The sequence below is a fragment of the Oryx dammah genome, unplaced genomic scaffold (genome assembly GCF_014754425.2).
Source record: "Oryx dammah isolate SB20612 unplaced genomic scaffold, SCBI_Odam_1.1 HiC_scaffold_17, whole genome shotgun sequence".
Lineage (NCBI taxonomy): Eukaryota > Metazoa > Chordata > Mammalia > Artiodactyla > Bovidae > Oryx > Oryx dammah.
Genome location: NW_024070201.1, coordinates 71,048,063 through 71,066,803, shown reverse-complemented (window position 1 = coordinate 71,066,803; position 18,741 = coordinate 71,048,063). Strand labels below are relative to the sequence as shown.

General features: G+C 43.0%; 1 protein-coding gene across 2 annotated transcripts in view; it reads right to left on the bottom strand.

Annotated features, from left to right (window-relative positions):
• Positions 1-13,386, bottom strand: part of TTC17 (tetratricopeptide repeat domain 17) — a 123,547-nt gene extending 110,161 nt beyond the window's left edge. For both annotated transcript variants that reach the window (XM_040259038.1, XM_040259039.1), the window contains exon 1: positions 13,196-13,386. In XM_040259038.1, the coding sequence (XP_040114972.1) occupies positions 13,196-13,354 (159 nt within the window). In that variant the 5' untranslated portion in view covers positions 13,355-13,386. The remainder of the gene's footprint in view (positions 1-13,195) is intronic.
• Positions 13,387-18,741: the final 5,355 nt, after the last annotated feature.

Below are 18,741 nucleotides of genomic sequence, written 5' to 3'. Positions count from 1 at the left end.
AATTACCTTAATTAAGCAAGCTAGAGAGTGTCACCTAGATTATGCAACAAGTGGGCCCAATGTAATTACAGGGTCCTTAAAAGTGGAAGAGGAAGGTCACAGAGAGAGATGCAAGGTTGCTGGCTTTGAAGATGCAATAAAATGGGATTGGAAGTTGAGGACTACAGGTGGTTTCCAGAAACTGGAAAAAGCAAGAACCTCCACAAAGACAGGCAGTGCTGCTGTCCCTTTGACTTTAGCTCAGTGAAACACCTACAGGACTGTGAGATAATAAATCTGTGCTATTTTAAGCCACTCAATTTGTGGTCATTTTTAATGACAGCAATAGAAAACTAACAGAAGAACCTACAAAGTACCAAACATAATGCCAGGCACTATGGTGATGAAAAAACATGTGCACCAGAGGGATGCTATGGACTGAACTGTGTCCCCCCCTTATAAACTCATATGTAGAAGCCCTATAGTGTATATATAGTGAAGTCGCTCAGTCATGTCCGACTCTTTGCGACCCCATGGACTGTAGCCTACCAGGCTCCTCTGTCTATGGGATTTTCCAGGCAATAGTCCTGGAGTGGATTGCCATTTCCTTCTCCAGGGGGTCTTCCCACCCAGGAATCGAACCCTGATCTCTGGCATTGTAGACAGATGCTTTACCGTCTTTGGGAAGTAATTGGATTTAGATGGGGGGGTCATGAGGTTGGCGGCCTTCCCTGATGGTTCAGCGGTAAAGGATTCACCTGTCAATGCAGGAGATTCGGGTTCAATCGCTGGGTAGCGAAAATCCCCTGGAGAAGGAAATGGCAACCCACTCCAGTATTCTTTTCTGGGAAATCCCATGGAGAGAGGAGCTTGGCAGGCTACAGTCCATGGGGCTGCAAGAGTCAAACACGACGGAGCGACTAAACGACAACGTGAGAATGGGGCCCTCATGGTGGGATTGGTGCTCCTGTAAAAGCTTAAGGAGATACCAGAGAGCTTGTCTTCTCTTTTTCTCTGCCATGAGAGGGAGGATGCTCCTGTAAGCTTAAAGAGATACCAAAGAGCTTGTTTTCTCTTTTTCTCTGCCATGAGAGGGAGGTGGAAGATGTAACTGTCTGCACGCCAGAAAAAGAGGTCTCACTAGAACCCAACCATGCTGGCACTCTGATTTTGGATTCCAGCCTTCAGAACTGTGAGAAAATAAGCCGTGGTTGTTTAAGTCACCAGTTTATGGCATTTTGTTATGGCACCCCAAGCTAAGACAAGCTGGGAAAGACGGAGCACAGGAGGAGAAGGTGGCAACACAGGACAAGATGGTTCAGACAGCATCACCGACTCAATGGACGTGAGTTTGAGCAAGCTCCGGGAGACAGTGAAGGACAGGGAAGCCTGGCATGCTGCAGTCCATGGGGTCACAAAGAGTCTGACACGACTTAATGACTGAACAACAAAAAGCTAAGACAGATTTGCCAATCAAATATTGGAAAATTAAAATCAGGGCCAGAAAATAAACCTTAGTAACTTCATCATTATTCAGATGATGGCAAACTCAATGGCCAGGAAATGACTCTGCTATTTCATACTGGAAAACAATAGTCTACAAGAGACAACTGGAAAAAGTTCAACTTGATTATTCATCAAAATAGTGGCAGTATTAACCATGGGGGAAAAGAAGTCAGCTTGACTATTCTCTTTTATTGCAGTCCCAGCAACTGTAAAATAAACATTAATGACAAAGATATGAAGATAAACAAAATTTAACTGAAGCTCCCTTTCTGTTCTTATTTCCACTGATGGTCACAACACTGTTTAGCTAAAGGCAGTGGATAGAGGTCTTTCAGTAGAACTGGATTATGAAATTATTTTTGCACATCCCAAACACTGTTGACACAGTCTGCTAGGAGAACAATTTAGCAAATCTAAGAAAATTAAATATATGCATATGCATGTTTACCCTCTGCAAGAATGTCTGTAGTAGTAAAAATATGGAAACAATCTAAATGTCCATCACTAGGGAACTGCTTAAATAAATTACAGAACATCCATATAACCCAATACTATGCATGCTTAAGAGAGAAAAGGGTAGCCTTCTATTTCTGATATGGACAGATGTCTAAGTCTTATGAAGTGAATAAAAGCTAACAGTGAGACCAAATGTTCCTAGTCTCGTATTAAAAAAAAAACAAAAAACAAAAAAACTGTGTGTTTGCAAATGCACAGAAACTTTAGGGAATACACAAATAATTCTAGTTGTTTCCAGAAGAGAGACTATGGGTAGTTATGAAATTCTAACTTTTCATTTTATAAATAGTGTGAAAAACTTTCAATTATCATATATTTTATAGTCTTTAGTTCAATTTAAAACTAAAAAATTTAAAAAAAAATTTTTAATTTTGATGAGTATTTGTTTTACAAATAAAATTATAGAAATATTTTTCTTTATGTTAGTAGCAACGTTTAGCGCTGTACAAAAGAGAAGAGGGTTTAGAATCTGATCTGAGCTTGAGTTCACACTCTGCCACTTCCTACCTGCATGGCCTCAGGCAAATAATTTAACCACATTCTTTCTAAAATTTTTTAATAAAAGATCAGTACCACGTTTTCCTGAGTCTGTATGATGATAAAATGAGACAATGAATATGAAAACATTTGGTAAAGGGTTCAGTGAATTACAGACATTAAATGGTTTTTATTACAATGAAAGTTACCTGGTGATATCCTAAATTACGAGTCACTTCCATGTATGACTATATAAAATGCAAACTCTATTAAGGCAGGGACTTTATCTCCTTCACAGCTGCATTTCAATTTCCTAACACAAAAAGCATCCAAGCATGTATTGAATGAGTGACCCAAGTGTGCCAAGAGCAGTGATGGACACACGAAAAGCACTCGGCAAATACTTCCTCCCATAAAAACATCCCTGACTCCACCTGACCACTGTTGTCATGTACTACTCTCTTAGGTTCTATCTAAAGATTAACTACCCATCTCAATTCCCCACCAAACAATCAGACTGAAGGTGGAAAGGCTTGACCTTTGGGGGCAGAGCCTCTTGCCAGTCACCTGATTTTAACTGAAATAACTAAGTTCCTCAGAGAGAAAATGAAGGCTGAAAATGTTAGTAAATATGTAAGTGAGTTCTTTTCAAGTTAGACTCATGAAGTAGTTACTACTGACTAAACAAACATGGGAAGCACAATAGTGTGAATTCCAAATAGTGTCTTGAAAGCAAAATATAAAGTGACTTACCTGAATTTATACAATATTCAATTAACTTAAGTAATGTCGCAGGGGCTTCCCCAGGGGCTCAGGGCACAGTAAAGAATCTGCCTGCAATGCAGGAGACCCGGGTTTGACCCCTGAGCTGGGAAGATCCTCTGGAGGAGGAAATGGCAGCCCAGTTCAGTATTCTTGCCTGAAAAATCCATGGACAGAGGAGCTTGGCAGGCTACATTTCACAAAGCTGCAAGAACCTGGACACGACTGAGCAGCTATGCACACACACAAATGTTACAATCTCAAATATGAGCTCAAGTGTATCATAAGGTTGGAGAAGTAAAATATCCAAAATAGCCAAGAGGAGAGTAGATTATCTGAGGCACCATTTTACAACTCTGGGTTAGAGATTCCATGTGCTTAAAAAATTCTTAGGCTGTCCAGACCTCGCACTGGTAATGGGGAGAATGAGTGAATTAGCTTGCCTCCTTTAAAGTAAATGCACCTCCCTCCTCCAGACTATTAAAGCAATGGTGGCCCTTCAGTATGCCCGTATGAGATGCGGGAGCTAGTACAGGAGTGATCACTGCTTGCACACACAGACACGCCTCTTCTCTCTCCTTCACTTCTTCAGTGTTTCCTGAGTGTGTATCATGTGTCAGCGCACTGTTTTAAGCACTGGGTTACTTCACTGAACAAAGCTGTTGCCTTCATAGAGTTTACTATGTTCTTGTAGAGAGACATGCAATAAAGTATATGTTACAATATAGTGCCAGTGATAAATACCATGAAGAAACATACAGAAGACAGAGTGAGGAAAGAGATGCTGTTTCAAACAGTCTGGTCAGAAATGGGGGACATGAGAACAGAGGCCTGAAAGAAGAGAAAGGATGAGCCATGTTGATGTCTGCAGAAAAGTGTTTCACGTAGAGGAAGGAGCAAAGGCAAAGGTCTCGGTCAACCCAAAACAAGTGAACCTGGTACTCTGAAAACCAGCTGAAGGCCAGTATGACCAAACACAGCACACAAGGAAAGTAGCATCAGGGCAGAGAGGTGGCCAAGAGCCAGGTCCCAGATCCTGCAGGGCCTACAGGTCCTGGTGAAAACTAGGTTTTAGTGTTTAAGTGACGGGAAACCACTGAAGGTTTTCTGAGACTCTTTGCTTCCCTTCCTCCAAGACTCCTCAAGGAGTGGCATGACCAAAACTTTTTCTTTTTAAAAGATCACTTTGGTTGCTCTAGAGAGAACAGACTCTATGGAGCAAACAGAGAAACCAAGCAGACCTATTAGGAGGTTACTGCAGAGGTTCAGAAGAGAGAAGACGATCGTCTGGACTAGGCTTGAGAAAGTAGAGGTGGAATGACCTGGCAGGATTTAGAATGCATTTCAGAAGTTGACAGGTTGCCGATAGACTGGGTATGAGATGTAAGAGGAAAGAGTTAAGGACAATACCAAGATTAGGGGGCATGAACCATCTGGTAACAGGTGTGGTGGGGCGGGAAATCCAGAGTTCAATTTAGCACAGGATACACGCATGGTGTCTATTTGACAGTCAGGTGGAGAGGCTGAGTAGGCAGCTGGCTGCACGAACTGGAGTTCAGGGTGAGACTGCAGATACAACACCGTATGCCATGAGATGGCATCAGATCATCTGGTGGGCACACGCACAGAGGGAAGAAATGGGGCACTCCAATATTTAAGACTAACAAACCAAAAAGGTTTAAATATTTAAAACTAACAAACCAAGTTCAGCAGAAAAGAATGAGACCTTGTGGCAGGGATTCAGAAGGAAAACCAGGAATATACATTCTGAAAGTCACGTAAAAAAAAAATAGTCTGATGAAGTCTGAGGACAACTGCTGGGTTGCTAAGAGGTTCAGAAAGATGCCTCTGAACTGAGCACCGAATAAGGCCCTGGGAATTTTGACAAGAGTGGTGCGGATGAAGGACCGATCGGAATGGGTTTAAAAGAGACCCGTGTGAAGAGGAAGGGAGTCTGCAAGCGGACAAGTCTGCTGGCAGAGGGATTCCCCTTGCTCTTGCGCCGGTGGAGCACAGCTGAGATGCAGGCCCTGCCCACACCCAGCTCCCTACACCGCGGAGTGCAAAGCTGTTCTAATTTTTGACCTGACTTGCTGGCAAGTCCTCTTATTCCTGGCTGTCAGAGTGCCTTCTGTTCACTTCTACCAGCGCTGCTTTTCAGCTGCAACAACTGCTGAACCCCATGGCTGATCTAATCCATCCTCAACAGTGCAGCTGCCAGTTCCCTTCTACTTCACCTCAGCCCTTTCCGATTCTTTTTCTGCTTTTCTTGTTTATCAGTTTCCTGTCGCTTCTTCCTACTTTTAATGACTGAGCAAGTGCTGACCTTTCAGGTATGTCAGCGATGAGTGGATGACTTCTCTTGCATACGCAGCCTGACCACCACAGAGAGGCATGAGCAATCTCTGAAATTATGGATCTCACCTGTGTACAGCAGGTCTCTGACGGCCTTGGGGCTGATGCATGGATGGGTTACTTGGAGATTTCAAGATCTCCTGAGGCTTCCTTTAGGCTAGTCCCCAGCTGATTTCCACACTAGTTAGTACTGTAAGGCTTCATTCATATAATGGTAAATTTCTAAAAAGTAGGAACCACTTCTCATGCTTGCATCATCCATTCAACAGATACCACTGCAGCCTCTGTGATGACACAGTGTGGGAGATACTGGAGCTGCAGAGACGAATATAGCGACTCCCTTCATGGAGCATCCAGTCGTCTAGTAGGACATTTACAAAGTAAACGTGGAAAAGTGCAAAAGACACAACATGGCAGGGAAAATGCTTTCACAGGGGAATGCAGGACGCTCTGAAAACACCTTGAGAGAAGAGCTTATTCCAATCTGCACATCAGAGAGGTGTCCCCGACAAACTGATGTTTAAGTTGTGACGAGTGTGAGTTAGGCGGACTGAGACATTTGCGGGGAAGACCATGTCCAAAGGCCCAGAAGTAAGTGAGAGCAGAGCATATTCGGGGACACTGACAAGCAAGTTAAGAATGGCTCAGTGTGTTATGTGTTTGCCTTCGGAGGTGAGAGTGGGGCCCTCAAGGATGAGCAGAGACAGGCCAGAGCGAAGGAAAGGCCAAAACTCGAGACATGTTAACGAACCTCAACCATATTCTGGGGTATGTACTCATCTGTTTTAAAGGTGTTTTTTCTTGGGGAGTAATAATAAGTAGAGGTAGGAGGACTTCATTCTGTGACTTTATATACTCCCATAGCGTCGGGCATTTATTTTTACAATGCCACATATCGATTTTGTAACTTGAATTTTTAAACAAAAAAACAAAGAAGGTTTTAAAAGATTACTCTAATTGCGTTGTGGAGAAAATGGACTGGAAGCAGGACAGGACTAGAAGCAGAGAGCGCAGTTAGGAAGTTACCGCAATTAATGAGGCAGTGAGAATTAGAGCAATGGTGGTGGCTACGGAAAGAAACAGGATATAATTAGAAAGTAAAACTGAAAAATGCTGGCAAGGAGGAGGGAGAAATGGGGAAGGACAACTAGACAAATACTACCTGTTCGTCCGATGGTAGCAGTGGTAGCGGCAGATGGCGAACGCGGTGTCTTTCTTTAAGTTTGGGGAAACAGAGCATCACACAGGGGTAGGTGTAAAACAGTTTAGATTTGGTAATAAGAAGTTTGAAGTGCACAGAGGACGTTCAACATGGAGTTAACACAGAAGTCTTGAACTTATAACTCTGGAGAAGAAAATCTGAGTTGTAGAAAGAAAGGTAGATATTCCCAGCATATATATGGTAACTGAAGTACTGGGAAAGGATGAGATTGCCCAGGTATATGCAAAGAGTAAAAGAGAAGCTTGCAAAAAAAGGCAAAGGAAGAGCAAGATCTAAAACTGAATTTCTCATAATGTTCGGTGACCCATCTGCACCATAACCTCCTGAGAAGTTTGATTAAAATGTAAAGATCTTGGCTTCACCATCAACCTACTGAATCAGACACTCTCAGCAACCTGGGAATCAGCATCCTAAGCAGGCACCTTGGATTATTTCTGTGCATAGTCAAGTTTGAAAGCCATGGATCTAGAAGATAAGCAGAGGTGGAAGAGCCCCCTGTCCCCCAAAAAATGGTTCAAGAAGGAGGTGTGCTTTGCTCACCACCTAGGAAAAAATGAGAATTGTAGCCAGTGGAAAAGAACATACCCTTCAAAGCACTGTGGGTTGGTGAAAACAGGAAGCCATCAATAAATATTTGTTCAATAAATAATTGGGAGAAATACTTAAAACTATGACCAATCTAGACAGCATATTAAAAGGCAGAGACATTACTTTACCAACAAAAATCCGTCTAGCCAAAGCTATGGTTTTTCCAGTAGTCATGTATGGATGTGAGAGTTGGACTACAAATAAAGCTGAGCGCTGAAGAACTGATGCTTTTGAACTGTGGTGCTGGAGAAGACTCTTGAAAGCCCCTTGGACGGCAAGGAGATCCAACCAGTCCATTCTAAAGGAAATCAGTCCTGAATATTCATTGGAAGGATTGATGCTGAAGCTCCAATACTTTGGCCACCTGATGGGAAGAACTGACTCACTGTAAAAGATCCTGATGCTGGGAAAGAATGAAGGTGGGAGGAGAAGGGAATGACAGAGGATGAGATGGTTGGATGGCTTCACCGACTAGATGGACATGAGTTTAAGTAAGCTCCGGGAGTTGGTGATGGACAGGGAAGCCTGGTGTGCTTCAGTCCACGGAGTCACAAACAGTTGGACATGACTAAGTGACTGAACTGAACTTAAAGCTATAATTTATCTGTGTATTTCCAAGCTATAAATACTCTCCCGTATAAACACAGTTAACACCTGGGTAATTTACAAGAAGAAAAATAAGTGGGAAATAGCTTTAAAAATGGATTAAGAAATGCTTTGATGTCAACATTGAGGATAAATTCCAAAGATTTGGCAGGTGCCTGGCTAGTTAGTAACTAACCAGCATGACCTCTAGGTCCAAGTAAATCCCTGAAGTGTAAAAACATAGAAACAGTGCTCTGCGCCAAAAAGATGGGTTCCGTTTTGAAAAGCATTGAAATGAAGTTGTTAGCTCCACAGTACCGTACGGATGCTCTCTCCCAGATTAACGAAATCACTTAACATGAGACAAAAATTAAACCACTCCTTCACTTACAAGCTAGTAAAGATCAGTAAATAAAGATTTAGCCAGTTTGTCCAACTATATATAATAGCTCTTCCTTAGGGTATATTATAGTTGCTGAAATAGTTGCTCATCAACTGTCCTTTGCCAAGTTTGCTAGGCTTCAGGGCATTTTGTAGGAAGCCTTATTTGTTCTGAGTAGTTAAAATGATCTGAACTCTGAAGACATCCCCTTGATAAGAGGCAGAATGATTAAGTGACCCCAAATTAACTCACATCTATTTAGGAACCTTCTCCAACCACCCACCCCCAATTTGAAGTTATCATAAAACATTCTGCAAAGGTAAAGCAAACTGGAAAAGAGAAGACCTTTTCTTCATTTGGTTTTATTTTTCTTTATATTCCTTCCTTTGTACGTGTTACAACGGTTAAGAGAAACCAAACCACTTCAAACTGCATAAATTGCTCACTTGCACACTACCACAAATAAATACATCTTTACTTCTTGCTACCACTAAATACCATTCATTAGTGTCTTCAGGTGACTTTCTCTCCTAGGAGTTGTACCATATATTCTTCAAGAATTTTTTCCAAATGTAAAATGCCAAGGGTTGATACTCTACATTTTTAAGTTTTTAGACTTCCATTTATGAAGACACTATCAGAGGTAATAAACCCTGTGCTAGAAGTTCAAATTCTTGATTCAGTAAGTCCACAACTAACTGGTAACATTTTAAAAATTGATCTGTAAGCTGCTAATTTGGAAAACAAAGCAAAAACTTTTCCAAAGAAGTGATATGACAGGTGCGTGTGTGTGTGTGCATTCAGTTGCGTCCGACTCTTTCCAACCCCATGGACAGTAGCCTGCCAGGCTCCTCTGTCCATCGAATTTTCTAGACAAGAATACTGGAGTAGATTGCCACTTCCTACTCCAGGGGATCTTCCTGACCCAAGGGTCGAACCCTAGAGGTTCTTAGGCTAATTCACAAAAGTTTATTTCACCTTCAATGCTGGTGAATTGCTAGACACTTTAGATTAAAAAAGAAAATAGGGTTGTCTCCATACTAGTAATTAAGCAAAAAGAATTGTCAAAATGAAACAAACAAAAATTTATCTTGAAGTCATACAAAAGATCCACTGCCCTGATTACACTGGAGATCCTCCTAGTAACTAGATTATAAAATCTCACACCTCAAGCCCATAGATCACAAGTTAAGGACTCCTGCTTAAAAAAAGTGAGAGGATCTTACTAATTTTCAGGTGCAGGGACATTAGGAGTTCAGAAGTATGCCAAAGCCTGGAGCCTGGAGAAAAGCTGAGGTGGGGAGGAGGGCCTTTTCTTAGAAGTCCTCTGACTACAGTGGGAAATGGACTTAGTACTGGAGCATTTGCTTCACATCCCAGCTCCAGTAATTCCCTGGACAACGGAGTTCAGTGGCTCAGTAAACACAGAGCCTAAAAACATGCACGGAGTGCTTCCTAGACAGAGTGGGGACTGTAGAAAGGAACAATTCCCTGAGTTGCCATGCCAAGGACTAGACATCTGCTACTGCCAGAAGCAGTCCCAGCTTTGACTGTTAGGAAGTCTAATGTTCGGTTCCTTGCCCTGACTGAAAGACTCATTTCAACCCCTCTACAGATCCAGGCCTTCCAATATATATGGCAGGTTTACAACTCTGCAACTTAGGGGTGTCTATCTTTATCATCTAAGGCTTGAAACAGAAAAGCCAAAATAAATGTTATCTTCTTCTGGGAAATATTGCTTACTGTACTTAAAACTTTAACTATAATGATGGAAAATGTTCCTATCTAAGTCTGTATTTTGAGCAGTTCAGATTTTTAATTCATAAGCACTTCACATTCACTCTGAAAACAATGACCTATTATACCTAATTTGTATAGGTTTAAAATATTGGGTGAAGAGTTTCAAAAGGTATTTGCAAAGATCTGCTATTTCAGTTTGTCCTTACCTCTTTCCCTAACTTAAAAAATGAAATCATGGGGCTCCCTGGTGGCCTTGTGCTTAAGATTTTGGGCTTTCATACTGGGGTTCAATCCCTGGTCAGGGAACTGAGATCCAGGAAGCTGCGTGGCACAGCCAGAATAAACAAATAAAAATGAAATCATACCACTGCTCTCAGCTAATACAACCAAAAACAAATAGAAAGGAGTTTGGCATTTCCGGTAAGACACAAGATATATACTAAATTAGTTGTGTTTCTGAAAGTATGAACAGATCTGAAAAAGTGAAAGTTTGCTCAGTCGTGTCCCAACTCTTTGTGACCCCCATGGACTAGGCCATGGAATTCTCCAGGCCTGAGTACTGGAGTGGGCAGCTGTTTTTCTGCAGGGGATCTTCCCAACCCAGGGATTGAACCAAGGTCTTCCGCATCTGCAATATATGCAAATTCATGTACTAAAGAAATCTTTCAGTTCTTTGATAAATATATCCAAATGTGATAATTAATCTAAATCTAAATTAAGGTTTTGATTCTTCTGCATTCAAATTATGGCCAGAAAAGACAGCATGGGTAATGCAAGCATAACTATCAGAGTGGAACTCAGGGGCTGGCCCTGATGCTCAACTCTCACTTTAGTTACATGGGCTTTCCCCTCAGATTAAATCCAACTTCCCAGAAAAGACAGCATGGGTAAGGCACGCATAACTATCAGAGTGGAACTCAGGGGCTGACTCTGATGCTCAACTCTCACTGTATTTACATGCACTTTCTTCTCAGATTAAATCCAACTTCCTTTCGCTTGGAGAAGGCAATGGCACCCCAGTCCAGTCTTGCTTGGAAAATCCCATGGATGGAGGAGCCTGGTGGGCTGTAGTCCATGGGGTCGCTAAGAGTCGGACACGACTAAGCGACTTCACTTCACTTCACTTCCCCTTCGCTGGCCTCTTACTGTTACACTGTAGTCACCAACTTTACTTCTGGTATAAAATTTTGCAGTTGCCTGAACTTAACATTGTAGTGTTATTTAGCAAAGTACTGGACAATTCACTGAAGAGGATCACTAAAAAAAGATGTAGTAAAGAAATCTTGCTTTCCTAACTTTAAGCCTAACTACAAATTGCAGGGGTGACTTGGAAGAGACCCAGATGATTCTGTAGATTTGCCCCTTTCTCAAGCAAGTTTCTAGTAACTTCCCCACCAAAACCCGATGTGCAAAAAGAAAGGCCGTATTGAAGAAACAAAAACCGAATCAGATTCAACTTTCCCACTGCAATGTTCAGCATATATTACATTTGTACCAGCTTTCACTTTTCAGATAGGCCAGTTTCTCAGCCGAACAGCAAGACATCAAAATGAGAAGGAGAAGTCAGGTGTCAGGGTGTAATAAAATAGCTGTGGCCAAAAACAACACTGCAAAAGAGCCAATAGGAGAGAGTTCCCCCAAAAGCAGCAGGAGTGACTTAATTCCACATCCCCCTCCACCAGGGCCTCAGGGAAAACCTTTACTGGGAGACAGAAGGACAGAAGCAACCAGGACTCGCAGAAAAAATTTACAATCTTCTGTTAGAAATGAATTTGTAAGTGTTGTCTAGGGTGTCTGAAACACACATATGTATTTTAAATCTCATCTGGTATGGTCATGAAAAGGAAATTTTTTTCTAATGCAATAACTTGCGTATAGAGAAACTGCCACCCAGTATAAAGAAGTCAGCCTTTTCTCAGATATACACTGAAAGCCACTCACCAAAACCAACACTGGCTTTTAAACTGCTTTATTCATTCATTATATTTAAGACAAAATCTGCCATCACACGGTGGCTCTAAACGTGGAACTTCAGTTTACACAAACGCAAGCCTGGCATTGTGCTCCTATCACCAAGCATTACATACAACCCGCGACTTTCACAGGATAATGGTTAATACATTTCGGACCAGCGGACCAAATGAAATTGCATGGGGCACGCACGTCACTCTGTAAATGTTCCCTGGACTTTACAGGACTGCGCTCAAGTGCTGGTACATTAAATGTACCGAGTTTCTGCAGCAGAATACACACTCATGCATTCTTCAAGCATCAGCAGCATTCACAAAATACAGGCCATCAGAAAGTTACGTAAGAAAAGCAGCCTCTCCTCTGAGTAATTCATTCAACCTTCTAAGAAATCACATATCCTCCTTGCGGGGCCGGGTCAAAGGTACTAGGTAAAGAAACTGGGCAAAGAACACTAGGAAACCAGAGCAGTTTACGGCTGAAAAGATGCACGCAACGCCACCAGAGGCATCCTCAAGCATTCCTTTGCTTGCAAACAGAGTGTGCGTGCGGTTTGTAATGAGCCCCTGCTGACCTGGGTAACGGTCCCAGCTGAAGCCACCCGAGCCTGACACGAACGCCAGCATGTGGGAGAGGAGACGGGGGAAGCAGCATTAGCTGACACACTGCCTGGGGGGCCGAAGCTGTCACCTCCTTGGGACTCGCGCACAGCCGGGCGCTGCCACCTGCTTTCTACTTCCTCGGGGAGGGCTGGTGACGCGTGGGCCCGAGAGGCACCAGGGAAGAAATAATGAATCCGGTTACTAAAGCCAGAGCGCCAGAAAAGGTCCCCAGGGCCCGATCCCCTCACCGCTGGGCGACTCTCCCCGACCGGCGCGCGACCCCAGGGGTGGAAGGAAGCCTGAGAACTTGCAGACGGCAGAGGCCAGAGTCAGTCCACTAGCGGGGAATGGATGGGTCAGAGCGCGGGGGTCGCCCGAACCCCGACACCAGGACCGTGGGAAGGTAAGCTGGGGGCGGAGCCGCGCGGAGCCTAATACCCAGGGGCCGGGTCGGTCTGGGGAATCTTTCCCCCACGGGCGAGGGCAGGCGGAGAGGGGCACCCTGGCCGCTACCTGCTGCTGGATCTTCCCGTCCTCCGTGACAACCCAGTGCGTGGTGGCGAAGGCCCCTCGAGCTGCCACACTCAGCAAGGCGGACAGGCTGAGGAACCAGCCTGGACTGGAGCACGGCGGCAGCTCGCACCGGCCGCGGACCCCTACTGCCACCGCCATCTTGCCCCCCCCCCGGCCCGGCGACTCGCACCGGAAGCGGAAGTGAGCCCTTGCCGTTCGCCATCTTGGGGAGGTCGACGCTAGAGGAGGAGGAGCCGAGATGGTGCCGCCGGCTGACAAGTGGCTTCCTCCGCCTCTGTTTGGGCGACGCGGAAGCGATGCCTTAGGCCCTGTCCCTGTTTGGCTTCAGGTCCGAGACCGCTTTTTTGTTATTGTTTTCTTGTGGTGCGCGATACGTTCTTGTAGTGTGGGAACCAGAGGGAGAGAAAAGTAGTGTTCCAGTTGGAGCCTCAGCAAAAATGAGAGGACTCAGAGCATATATGTATTATTACTTTTTAAAAAAGATTATTTTTATTTGTTTCGAATGGTTGGGAAGTAAAAGATATGCATTCGAAACACCTAAGGGAAGGGATAGGTTCTCTTTTATTCTGAAAATTTCACAATAGGGGGAGCTTCACAATTGGGAGGATTGTTAGTCTAGGACAGCGCTGTCCAGTAGAAACGTAAAAACAATGCGAGCCGTGAGCCACAACATAATTTTTTTTTTTTAAGATGGAGATAACCAACATCTTATTTAACCCACTATATGCAGTATATTATTAGTTCATTGTGAAATCTATAGAAACTACTGAACTATTTATTTTTGTATCTTGTCTTCGAAATCGGTATGTGTTTTATACCTATCAGTTCAGTTCAGTCGCTCAGTCCTTTCTGACTTTGCGACCCCATGGACTGCAGCACGTCAGGCCTCCCTGTGCATCACCAACTCCAAGAGTTTACCCAAACTCATGTACATTAAGTTGGTGATGCCATCCAACCATCTCATCCTCTGTCGTCCCCCTCTCCTCCTGCCCTCAATCTTTCCCAGCATCAGGGTCTTTTCAAATGAGTCAGCTCTTCACATGAGGTGGCCAAAGTATTGGAGTTTCATCTTCAACATCAGTCCTTCCAATGAACACCCAGGACTGATCTCCTTTACGATGGACTGGTTGGATCTCCTTGCAGTCCAAGGGACTTTCAAGAGTCTTCTCCAACACCACAGTTCAAAAGCATCAATTCTTCCGTGCTCAGCTTTCTTTACAGTCCAACTCTCACATCCATACATGACCACTGGAAAAACCATAGCCTTGACTAGACAGACCTTTGTTGGTAAAGTAATGTCTTTGCTTTTTAAGATGCTGTCTAGGTTGGTCATAACTTTCCTTCCAAGGAGTAAGCGTCTTTAAATTTCATGGCTGCAGTCACCACTGGCAGTGATCTTGGAGGCCCCCCCCCCAAATAAAGTCAGCCACTGTTTCCCTGTCTATTTGCCGTGAAGTGATGGACCAGATGCCATGATCTTAGTTTTCTGAATGACACCTATCAGCTCATCTAAATTTGGACTGGCCAGATTTGGGGAGCTTGATAGCCCCACGTGTCTAGTGGCTGCCTCACTGAACACCATGAGTGTAGATCTGGAGACTGGCAGCACTGCCATCACCCGGGAGCTTATTAAAAAAGCACAGTCTTGGCTCTTATCTATGCCTCCCTCTTCACAGGTTTTCCCCTTTAACACGAACCCCCCATGACTGATATGTACATAAAAGTTTGAGAAGCACTTCCTTCTGGTGAACCAACCTGTGGGCCAAGCGGACTACCCTGATTCCAGTATTCTTGCCTGGAGAATCCCATGTGGACAGAGGAGGCTGGCGGGCTATAGTCTGTGGGGTCGCAAAGAGTCAGACACGATTTAGTGACTGACCAACCAACAACAAGGATCATTGGGGAGTCATCTTAGAATTCTGCCTGTCACAGGTGCTGCCTGCCAAGTCCCACTCCTCTAGTCTTACTGAACTATGTTTTGAGTGTCACAGTAACCCTTAAAAGTGCTTTTGCTCATCTTTTCCCCTGCCTTTAGAAACAAGATGAGCAAAAAGCATCCTTCCTTGCTCTTTAAAAAAAAAGAAAAAAAAATATATTATTTAAGGTGCAGCTTAAATCCTGGATTGTAGAAAAAAATCTGTCAACTGCTATTTGCTTCCTCTGAATTCTGTAACACGAATGTGACAATATCAGGTTTCTTTATGATACTACTTTGTACATTTTGAACAGCTAAACTCTCGAGTAGTTCTTCCTTCAACCAGCTAGACTGGAAGTATCTGAGGGCAGTATAAGAAGTGTGTTTTTATTTTTATCTTCTATAAAGCTTGATACTTAAGTGGTTAGTTTATTTCATTTTTATACTCTCCAAAAGGTAGCTTTCCCATTTTATGTGAATAAAACAATGAAAAATTCTAACTCAAATAAAACTGTTGCTGCCAATTTTTGACATCCAAATAGATCACTTGTGTACATGCTCAGTTGCTCCAGACTGGTATGTACATAAAAGTCTGAGAAGCCCTTCCTTGGGACCAACTCTTGGGACCCCATGAACTGTAGCCCACCAGGCTCCCCTGTCTATGGGACTCTCTAAGCAAGAATACTAGAGTGGGTTGCCATGCCTACCTCCAGGGGATCTTCCCAACCCAGGGACTGAACCCTCCTCTTACATGTCTCCTGCATTGGCAGGTGGATTTTTTACTACTAGCGCCACCTGGGAAGCCCAGATCACTTGCTACCTTTTTTTTTATTCTAAGACTTGATATTTCTTTTTTCATTTTAGGCACATATTTGTTCTTTATGGTTAGATAAAACCTTTGGAAATATAAGATGGTAGTTATCAAAATTTCTAATAATCTGTAAATTGTGATTCAGTTCTTAGTTGAACAAATGATAGGAAAGCTCATAACTGCATGTAATTTGGCTTTTCAACATAAAATATTTTAGCAAATATGCCCTTTATCACTATCATAAATTATAGACTTTTTAAGCTGAGACTTGGACAATGGTAAAATGATCTTGCTGGATTATTCATTTCCTCCCTGGGGCCACTTTATCTGAATGTTGCAAAGGATCTGTACTTTTTTATTTCTTAGAGAAAATACTTAAGATATAAATATTCCTGAAAGAGTTATTATAACACCCTGGTTTAAATTCTGCTGATTATCTTTTGCTTCATGGTGAGCCAACGTAAATCTTTGTGGCATAAATTTTAAGCTTTAGACCATGATTTATTATATCTCATAGTTTTTTTGGCTGGACTCAGCTGGTAGTTCTGCTCCTCCTGCTGTTAGTTGGGGGTCACTCATTAGGCTGCATTCAGCTGGGACCTCGGCTGGGGCTGGAATGTTCCCAAATGCTTCCACTCATGTCTAGTGCTCACCTGGAATAACTGAAATGGCTAGGGTTGTCCGGGCCTCTGTCTCTCAATCCCAGTAGTTACAGAGATTTCTTACATGGTGGCTCAAGGCTCCCAAAGAGTGAAAGTAGAAGCTCCTTGAGGGCCAGGCCCAGACCTGGCAAAGGGTCACTTCTGCATTCTATTGATCAAAGAAAGTAAGAAGGCTAGCCCAGATTTAAGGGGAAATGGAAATAGACTCATCTTGATAAGTGAAGCAGCATGTTTGGTTAGGAATAGAAGGAACTATTGGCAGGCTGCTACTGATGCTGCTAAGTTGCTTGTCGTGTCCGACTCTGCGACCCCATAGACGGCAGCCCACCAGGCTCCCCCGTCCTTGGGATTCTCCAGGCAAGAACACTGGAGTGGGTTGCCATTTCCTTCTCCAGTACATGAAAGTGAAAAGTGAAAGTGAAGTTGCTCAGTCGTGTCCGACTCTTTGTGACTCCATGGACTGCAGCCTACTATGTGTAGTTAATTCCTTTAGTGATTTTGAATTGGTGGGGGTTGAAAGGGTGAATTTCTATACTAGGAAGGGAGGCTAGTCACAGAGGAAGGGCTATATAGGTATATCTCCCAACAGCTGTTTGCAAAGTGAAGAGGAGTTTCAACAGGGAGACAGAGGACACCTAAGTAGTAATTTCACTAGAAATTATGAAATACAGTAATTTCATTTAGAAATAGTCAGGGAGTCTGAAGCACGAGGACTACTTTGGATGAGACAAAGTGTCAAATCAGCTCCGGATTCTAACTCACAGTGACACCAGGGCTGCTCTGAGCATATCGTGATGGTCAGCCTCGAAAGAATTTTCCTGACGCAAACATAAAAAGTCGCACCCCCAAATGCCGAAAAGACAGCATATGGAATAGGAGAAAATATTTGCAAATGATGTGACAATGATGGGACAGACAAGGGCTTAATTTCCAAAATATATAAACAACCCATACAAACAAAACAACAAAAAAACAAACAACCCAATCAAAAAATGGGCAGAAGACCTTAACGGACATTTCTCCACAGAAGACACATGGATGGCCAGTGGGCATGTGAAAAGGTGCTCTACATCACTAATTATCAGAGAAATGCAAATCAGAACTACAGTGGGGTACCACCTCACACCAACAGAATGGCTGCCATTAAAATGCCTACAAACAACAAATGCTGGAGAGGGTATGGAGAAAAGGGAACCCTCCTACACTGTTGGTGGGAATAATAGTTGGTACAGCCACTGGGGAAAACATTATGGGGTTCAGATAACTAAAAACAGGACTTTTTAAATGCTATGATCTAGCAATCCCTCTCCTGGGAATATACCATGACAAAACTATAATTAAAAAGATACATGCCTCCCCACCCCATGGCAGCACTGTTCACAATAGCCAAAACATGGCAACAACCTAAATGTCCGTCAACATATGAATGGATAAAGAAGATGTGGTATATATATACAGTGGAATACTACTCAGCCATGAAAAGAACAAAACGATGCCATTTGCAGTAGTAACATGGATGCAACTAGAGATTATCATACCAAGTGTAGTTGTCAATAGGAGAAAGATAAATACCATACAATATTACTTACATATGGAATCTAAAATATGGCACAAAAGAGCTTATATGCAAAACAGAAACAGAGACACAGAGAACAGACTTGTAGTTGCCAGAGGGGTGGCAGGGAGGGAGAGGGATGGACTGAGAGTTTGGGGTTGGTAGATGCAAACTATTACATGCAGAATGGATAAACAATAAGGTCCTAATATATAGCACAGAGAGCTATTCTCAATATCCTGTGGTAAACCATAATGGAAAAGAATATAAAAAAAGAGTGTGTATATATATATAACTGAGTCACTTTGCTGTATAGCAGAGACAGGCACAACATTGTAAATAAACTACAATTTAAAATAAAGAATTGTCTTGATACAGACTTACCAGCCATTAATTTATCCAAATCCTTGCAGCTGTTAATAATACATTTGGGAATGAGAGTTTCTGTGGAGTGATTGTATTGTGACTGTTCAGTCTCTAAGTAACTAAAGGTCATATCCACCCCTGCCCCCAGTTTTTACTCCCTCACATACACCCAACTTTCAGTGTCCTGACTTTATGATTGAATCTGGGCTTCCCTGG